This window comes from Carlito syrichta, unplaced genomic scaffold (assembly GCF_000164805.1).
Source record: "Carlito syrichta isolate Samal-C Ts95f unplaced genomic scaffold, Tarsius_syrichta-2.0.1 Scaffold304565, whole genome shotgun sequence".
NCBI lineage: Eukaryota > Metazoa > Chordata > Mammalia > Primates > Tarsiidae > Carlito > Carlito syrichta.
Window position 1 is genome coordinate 37,265 of NW_007248661.1, and position 9,085 is coordinate 46,349.

At 47.0% G+C, this 9,085-nt stretch overlaps 1 protein-coding gene across 1 annotated transcript in view; it reads left to right on the plus strand.

The window, feature by feature from the left end:
* The first annotated feature begins 6,030 nt into the window (after positions 1 to 6,030).
* Positions 6,031 to 9,085, plus strand: part of ZMYM5 (zinc finger MYM-type containing 5) — a 9,510-nt gene continuing 6,455 nt past the window's right edge. Inside the window, exons 1-2 of the mRNA XM_021713469.1 lie at positions 6,031 to 6,510; positions 6,746 to 6,839. Coding sequence (XP_021569144.1) covers positions 6,031 to 6,510; positions 6,746 to 6,839 — 574 coding nt within the window. The remainder of the gene's footprint in view (positions 6,511 to 6,745; positions 6,840 to 9,085) is intronic.

Sequence of the window (9,085 nt, forward strand, 5' to 3'; positions counted from 1 at the left end):
AGTCACACTGAGACCTGTTTGCGTGATACTCGTGGGCTGGTTGACTCGACCTCAAAATGAACTGAGAGTGTCCAACAGAGTTTATGAGAGAAAGAAGAGAAGGAAAGAGGAAGGTGTTCGGCAGGAAGACCTGCTGTGGCAGGCTTCTGGGGCTGCGCCTTTTGCTTTTTATCCACTTAGGACTGACATGCTAATGGGAAGGAGGGCAGCTGCGCCCATCTCGTCCTGCCAAGTAGACGGTGGTCTTCTCCAAGGAGACTTGCCAGACTTAAGTACACAAGGTCAAAGTGGTGAGCTCCGAGGGGTCTTGTGATCACTTCTGCGGACTTCTGATTCCCACTCTGGGAGCGGCCTTGGTGGAGTTGCCCTTTGGCGAACTGGGGGGTGGGGCGGACGGGGAGTCCATGCTGAGTTACCATTCCAGCCACAGGCTGGTCAGCCTGCCAAGAGGATGTCTGAATGCCTCCTGAAACCTGCCTACGAGAAGTATATCTAACTGTGCCTACCCTGTGCCGGCCGCCTGCCTCGACACTGCTCCAGAGCCCAAGATTCTAACTTGACTGCTGAATTGGGAACGCCTGCTCAGTCTCCCTCCATTATGAAGTCAGTGGTCTTTTCCTTTGCTACCAGAAAGTTTATTTTTGTATTTTATTTTGTTGAGTTTTTGTTTTTTTTTTGACTCAGAGACTCACTCACTCTGTCATCCAGGCTGGAGTGCAGTGGCACACTCAGCCACTGCAGCCTTGACCTGCTGGGCTCAGGTGATCCACCTCAGCCTTCCAAGTAGCTGGAACCCCAGGCGCACACCACCATGCCTGGCTAATTTTTTAAATTTATTGTACAGGTGAAGTCTCACCAAGTTGCCCAGGCTCATCTCGAACCCCTGGACTCTGGCAGTCCTCTCACCCCTGACTCCCAAAGTACTGGAAAGGCATGAGCCACTGCACCCAGCTTTTTTTTTTTTTTTAAATTGGAATCTCACTGTCATCCAGGCTGGAGTGCAGAGGCACCATCATGACTACCACAGCCTTGGCTTCCTGGGCTCAGGAGATCCTTCTGCCTCAGCCTTCCAAGTAGCTGAGACTACAGGGGTGCACCACCACACCCAGCTCATCTTAAAACGTTTTTGTAGAGACGAGGTCTTGCTGTGTTGCCCAGGCTGGTCTCTAATGCCTGGACCCAGGAGATCCTCTTGCCTCAGCCTTCCCAAATGCTGAGATGACAGGCATGAGCCTCTGCACCCAGCCCCAGCTTATAAAATTTTTGTTGATTTTGATCCTTCTCTTGTTCTTTGTGGGAGAACCTTTGATGTTTAGGGAGATTTGGGGAGGGAATAAGGTTAGTTCTGTGGGATCAGTGTACCACCTTAATCCCTATCAGGCTGTTGATTTCTATATACTTTGTGCCCAGTCCCTCCATTCCCGCTCTTGATATTTGTGTGAAAGTGCAGTTGAGTTCTCTTTCTCCTGTCTCATTACATTGTTGTTACCTTCAGAATCGTGGTTCACCTTCATTTCTGATTCGAAGTGGGTAAGCTTGTACCAAACACTCAACTCTAAGATTTCCCTGAAAGTAGTCTACCCGAGGAGAGCTAAATACAGTAGGGCCTTTGTTTATGTCATTGTCTTAGTGTTGACGCTTTATCCTTGATTGCATATCTTACTAAGTTCACAAGCTTGTTACCTGTTCCTCAGAAGTAGCTGGCATTTAAGCATCTTGCGTTGGCTTCAACCTAACTTTTTGTGTGATGATAATTTTGTTTTGACCATCTCTGCAGATTTTCCTTAGCTCTTACATGGATGTATGGTTTTTAGTAGTAATTTTCATTGCATGAAAAAAAATCAGTTGTATGTTACATAGTCATAATTTGTGGATGAATACGATACCACAAAAAGACATGTTGAAATCCTAGGACGCAGGTCAAGTATTTGCCTAAATACTTTCACTGAAAAGGGGGGGTGATCCTTTTTACACTCTTTCATGTGGTCTGGGCATTGTGCTAGGGATTTGCATGTCCAGTGACTTGCTTGTCCACTAAAAACCTTGAAGTCACATTTTGTCCTGTTTACAGTTTAGAAAATGGTCACCCAGTGAGGTGAGGTGGCTTGCTTAGTTGTCGCATGGCTAATCGGGAAAACAGTTACTGTTTTCAACAGTATTGGAAAAGTAGTCAGAGCTTTCTTGTGTTTATGGAATCAAGAAAGTGATTGGTGGTTAATTATAAACCCAGTGGCTTTTGGTGGTGGTTCGATTGATGTATGGGCTGGAACTTAACAGCAGGTGAATTCCCCCTTTTCTCAGGGCAGATGGCTGCAGTGAGCTGAGTGGGTGCCCCGGGTGCCGCTGGCTGCTAAGGAGCAAAATAGAAGCTGGCTGCCATGAGAGGGCAGCGTGGAGTCAGATTGCTCCTTTCCAGAAAGTGTTCTTTTCTGTTGTGAGTTTATTCAAGTATTGAAAGGACTTGGAGGGCTCATGTGTTAACCTTCTTCGCGTTTTACAATGCACTTAAACTGAATTATTGCCTCTTTCCTTTGTGTGTGTGTGTGTGTGGTTTTTTTTTTTGTTTTGAGTCGGAGTCTCATTTTGTCTCCCAGGCTGAAGTGCAGTGGCTCACTCTTGGCCACCGTAGTCTCGACCTGCTGGGCTCAGGCCATCCTTCCGCTTGGCCTTCCAAGTAACTGGAACCACAGGAACACACCACCACGCCTGGCCAATTTTTTAAAAAAATTATTGTAAGCCGGGCTCGGTGGCTCAGCCTGTAATCCCACGCCTTTGGGAGGCTGAGGTGAGTGGATTGCCTGAGCCCACGGGTTCGAGACCCGCCTGGGCAGCGAGACCTCATCTCTACAATAAATCAAAAAAAATTAGCCGGGCGTGGTAGTGCATGCCTATAATTCCGGCTACTTGGAAGGCTGAGGCGGAAGGATCGCCGGAGCCCAGCAGGTCGAGGCTATGGTGGCCGAGCGGCCACTGCACTCCAGTCTGGGCGACAGAGTGAGGCTCCAACTCAAAAAAACAAACAAATTTATTGCAGAAATGAGATCTTCAGGGTGCCTGAATGAAACATAATTGTACACCTAACCCTTAACTGTACCCCACAAAACCATAATAAAAAAATATTGATTTAATTAAAAAAAAAAAAAAAAGAAATGAGATCTTGCCATGTTGCCCAGGCTAGTATTGAACCCCTGAGCTCAGGCAGTCCTTTCACCCCGGCCTCCCAAAGTGCTGGGATTACAGACTTGAGCCACCATGCCCGGCCTGAGGTGAGTTTTCTTAATCATTCCATACCTGTTCTGTTCCTACCTCTTCACTGCCAAGTTTCTGCTCTACTTAGAAAATTGAGAACCGGGCTCAGTGGCTCAGCCTGTGATCCCGTGCTTTGGGAGGCTGAGGTGAGTAGATTGCCTGAGCCCGCGGGTTTGAGACCTGCCTGGGCAACTTGGTGAGACCTCATCTCTACAATAAAAACCAAAAATCAGCCGTGTGTGGCAGCGCACGCCTGTAGTTCCAGTTACTTGGAAGGCTGAGGCGGAAGGATCGCCGGAGCCCAGCAGGTCGAGGCTGCGGTGGCCGGGAGCGGCCACTGCACTCCAGTCTGAGCGACAGAGTGAGACTCCAACTCAAAAAAAAAAAAAGAAAAGAAAATTGAGGTCAGCATGCATAAACTACCTTAACTTTCCATTTGCTATTTCTTCATAGATATACATTCCAACTCTACTTTTGCCCTCTTGCTGTTGAGATAGAGGTAACTCTTGCACCTGGGCCCTTGTTCTAATCTACTTAAGAGCCACCCTCCCTCAGGTGTTCACGACTTCTCCTGATGCTTCAGCTGTTGACTCTGCTGGATTCTTCCTTCATCGGGCTCTTTGCAGTGGTCCCCAACCTTTTTGGCATCAAGGACTGGTTTTGCGGAAGACAATTTTTCCACAGGCAGCGATGGGGGTGGTTTTAGACAATTCAAGTGCATAACAATTATTGTGCACTTTATTTCTAGTATTATATTGTAATATATAATGAAATAATTATACAACTCACCTTAAAAAAAGAGGCGTGGACGGAGATGGGCAGGCTACCCATGGACTAAGATAAGTGTCAGATTCTACTTAAAGTCTCCCACCAGATGCAGCTGTACAACTGAAGTCCATCAACTCACTAGCCACTCACGGATAGGGTTTTGATGTGAGTCTGCAAAGCAACTGACTTATTATGAGCTGTCAAACCTCATGGCTCATGTTCATCTGTATTTGCAGCTGATCGCCAGTGCTAGCATCACTGTCTGAGTTCCACCTCAGGTCCTCAGGCATTAGATTCTCATAAGGAGCTGCAACCTAGATCTCTTGTATGTGCAATTCACAATAGAGTTTGCGGTCCTATGAGAATCTAATGCCTTCACCAGTCTGACTGAAGGCAGAGCTCAGGTGGTAATGCCAGTGATGGGGAGCGGCTGTAGATACAGATGAGGCTTTACTCACTCACAGCTCACCTTCTGCTGTGCTGCCCGGTTCCTAACAGGTCACGGACTGCCAAGGGCTTGAGGACTCCTAGCTTAGTGCATAGTCAGTACACAAACATGTTTGTTGAGTGTAACAAGAGGAGTTAAGAACTTGGGGAAAAGCTGGGAAGGATGGCCCACTCCTGTAATTCCAGTGCTCGGGGTGCGGATTTTTTTTTTTTTCTTTTTTTTTTTGAGTTGGAGTCTCACTCTGTCGCCCAGACTGGAGTGCAGTAGCTGCTCCCGGCCACCGCAGCCTTGACCTGCTGGGCTCCGGCGATCCTTCCGCCTCAGCCTTCCAAAGTAGCCAGAATTATAGGCATGCGCTACCATGCCCGGCTGATTTTTTGATTTATTGTAGAGATGAGGTCTCGCCTGCCCAGGCGGGTCTCGAACCTGCGGGCTCAGGCAATCCACTCACCTCAGCCACCCAAAGGCGTGGGATTACAGGCTGAGCCACTGAGCCCGGCTGGGGTGGGATGTTTTATGTCTGTAACCCTAGCCCTCTGGTGGGAGGATCACTTGAGATCCTCCTGTAGGAGTTCTAGGCTACAGTGAACTATGATTGCACTCAAGCCTGGGCAACAGAGTGAAACCTTGTCTCTAAAAGGGAAAACAAAGGAAGACTTGGGCATTTTTTCCCTTTTTTAACTATAAAGGGTGAGTAACTTAAAATGAGTACTATAAATTGAATGGACATTTTGTGAAGGACTACTAAAAATTGCATACTTAATTTCCATCAAATTCCAAAGAAGTTACATGAAATGGTTAATGGGAGAGGGAAAACTGAATGAATAAAGATAATACAAATAAAATAATTTAAGACTGGGCTTGGTGGCTCAGCCTGTAATCCCAGCACTTTCGGAAGCTGAGACGAGTGGATTGCCTGAGCCCGCAGGTTCGAGACCAGCCCGGGCAACTTGGCGAGACCTCGTCTCTACAATAAATAAAAAAAAAAAAATTAACTGGGTGCAGTAGCACATGCCTGTAGCTCCAGCTACTTGAAAGGCTGAAGCCCGGCTCGGTGGCTCAGCCTGTAATCCCACGCCTTTGGGAGGCTGAGGTGAGTGGATTGCCTGAACCTGCGGGTTCGAGACCTGCCTGGGCAGCGAGACCTCATCTCTACAATAAATCAAAAAATCAGCTGGGCGTGGTAGCACGCGCCTGTAATTCCGGCTACTTGGAAGGCTGAGGCGGAAGGATCGCCAGAGCCCAGCAGGTCGAGGCTGCGATGTCTGGGAGCGGCCACTGCACTCCAGTCTGGGCGACAGAGTGAGACTCCAACTCAAAAAAAAAAAAAAGAAAGGCTGAGGCAGAAGGATCGCCAAAGCACAGCAGATTGATGCTGGGGTGGCCATGAGTGTGCCACTGCACTCCAGCCTTGGCGATGGAGTGAGACTCAAACTCAAAAAAAAAAAAAAAAAAAGGAAAATAATTTAAAATTTTACTTCTGCTGTTGTTTTATTGCAGTAAAATGCAAAAAAACATAATATACTTGAATTTTTTTCTCCTCTGTCTCTTGTAGGTTCTTTGGCATGGACAAATGTTCAGTGAGAGGAGTGGATTTGGCTGGAGAGACTCCTGCCTTGTTGGGGAGGGCGGCGATGGCAGCTAGTTCCAAGGACACAGGAGATCTGTGTGGCGATCCAGCTAACCCCTTAGTGCATGGATCTGGAAATGCGTCAGAGGAAGATGATGATGACGATGTCGTCTTCATTGAATCTATACACCCTCCCTCCATTTCTCCAACAGTAGGTGATCAAAGAAGCTTTACGTTTGTGTCATCAAAAAAGGAAAGGCCACGAGGAGATGATTCTGTAATTCTTCCTTCAAGAGATTTGGCTTCTCAGAAGGGAAACGTAAGTGAGACAATTGTTATTGATGATGAAGAGGACATAGAAACAAACGGAAGGGAGGAGAGAACTTCTTCCCATTTGACTGAGTGGGGACTTCCTGGCACTAAACACAGAACCAAAGATGTGGATTTCTCTACTTCCAGCCTTTCAAGAAGTAAGGTAAATGCAGGAATGGGCAATGGTGGTATCACTGCTGAATCGACTCTGAAATACGTGTTACTAATGTAACAGCCTTAGGAACAGGTGTAAGCTCAATGCTGGGCAAGATGTGAACTTAATGAGTACACATGTGACCTCCCTGTAGAATACCAGCTTGGGAGATGTTGCTAACGGACTACAGCCAAGTAGTTTTGGTGTTAATATACAAACATACACCCCGTCTTTAACTTCACAGACCAAGACTGCAGTAGGACCTTTTAACCCTGGTAGGATGAGTGTGGCAGGAGACGCATTTCAGAACGGAGAGTCTGCAACTCATCATAGTCCTGGTAAGCAACTAGTAATGTTACTTTCTTCCTACCTCCAGTAAATAAAGTTCTGGCTGTTCTTTTTAGTATTCATGTCTATTTTATTCACATTCTATATGTGAAATATTTTATTCTCTTGACTTTCACATTATGATAGAATATTTAATAAAAGTGGCTTGCCTTGGTAGCTCAGCCTGTAATCCCAGCACTTTGGGAGGCCGAGACAAGTGGATTGCCTGAGTCTGCAGGTTCAAGACCAGCCCGGGCAATTTGGCAAGACCTCATCTCTACAATAAATGAAAAAAAATTAGCTGGGCATGGTAGCCGTATGCCTGTAGTTTCAGCTACTTGGAAGGCTGAGGCAGAAGGATCCACTTGAGCCCAGCAGATCGATGCTGAGGTGGCTGTGAGTATGCCACTGCACTTCAACCTTGGCAACAGTGAGACTCCAACTCATAATAAATAAGTAAATAATTAAAAGTAAAACTATGCAGACTACTTGGTTTCTGAAATTTAGGGAATTTAATTTGCTTTACTCATGATTTACATCTAAAGTATTTTAATTGAAAACTCCATAACTATTGCTACCAGCTTTGTTTACCTTGTTTATATATTTTTTATTCTTTTTTTAAATTCTTTTATTTTTTGACTTGGACTTTTACTCTGTTACCCAGGCTGGAGCTCAGTAGCACACTCACAGCCACTACAGCCTCGACCTGCTGGGCTCAGGTGATCCTTCCGCCTCAGCCTTCCAAGTATTTGGAACTACAGGCGTGTGCCACCACGCCTGGCTAATTTTTTGATTTATTGTAGAGATGAGGTCTCACCAAGTTGCATAGGCTGGTCTAAAACCCATGAGCTTAGGCAGTCATCTCACCTTGGCCTCCCAAAGTGCCGGGATTATAGGTGTGAGCCACTGCACCTGGCCTACATTGTTTATTTTAATATAAAAGTTATGGGATAAAAAGACAGATGGATGACAGGGCTTGGTGGCTCAGCCTGTGTAAGCCCAGCACTTTGGGAGGCCGAGGTGAGTGCACTGCCTGAGCCTGCAGGTTTGAGACTAGCCCGGGCAACTTGGTGATACCTCGTCTCTACAATGAATCAAAAATTAGCCAGGTGTGGTAATGCGCCTATAGTTCTGGGTACTTGGAAGTGTGAGGCAGAAGGATTGCCGGACCCTAGCAGGTTAGTGTGCTGCTGCCCTCCAGCCTGGGCAACAGAGTAAGACTCCAACCTCCCCCACCCTCGGCAAAAAAAAAATAGATGGCAAGGCCAGGCTCGGTGGCTCAGCCTGTAAGCCAGCACTTTGGGAGACCAAGGTGAGTGGATTGCCTGAGCCTGCGGTTTAAGACAAGCCCAGGCAACTTTGCAAGACCTCCTCTCTACAATAAATCAAAATAATTAGCTGAGCATGGTAATGTGTGCCTGTAGTTCCTTGGCTACTTGGAAGACTGAGTCAGACGAATCACCGGAGCCCAGGAGGTCGATGCCGGGGTGATCATGATTGTGCCACTGCACTCCAGTCTAGGTGACAGAGTGAGACTCCAACTCAAAAAAAAAAGACAGATGGTGAGCTGAAAAAATAAAGTAATATTTTTGTTAATAATTGAATTTAATTTGTAATTATTTAATGTAGAAGTTTCTATTTTTTTATTGTTGAGTTGGAGTCTCACTCTGTCGCCCAGACTGGAGTGCAGTGGCCGCTCCCGGCCACCGCAGCCTCGACCTGCTGGGCTCCGGCGATCCTTCCGCCTCAGCCTTCCAAGTAGCTGGAATTACAGGCGTGTGCTACCACGCCCGGCTGATTTTTTGACTTATTGTAGAGATGAGGTCTCGCTGCCCAGGCGGGTCTCGAACCTGCGGGCTCAGGCAGTCCACTCACCTCAGCCTCCCATAGGCATGGGATTACAGGCTGAGCCACCGAGCTCGGCTAGAGGTTTCTATTTTTACTTTTTTTTTGAGTTGGAGTCTTACTCTGTTGCCCAGACTGGAGTGCAGTGGCACACTCACGGCCACCCCAGTGTTGGCCTCCTTGGCTCCGGTGACCCTTCTGCCTCAGCCTTCCAAGTTGCCGGAACTACAGGTGCGTGCTACCACGCTCAGCTAATTTTTGATTTATTGTAGAGGCGAGGTCTCGCCAAGTTGCCTGAGCTGGTCTTGAACCCATGGACTCAGGCAGTGCACTTACCTCGACCTCCCAAAATGCTGGGATTACAGACTGAACCACTGAGCCTGGCTATTTTTACTTTTTTTTTTTTTTTTTT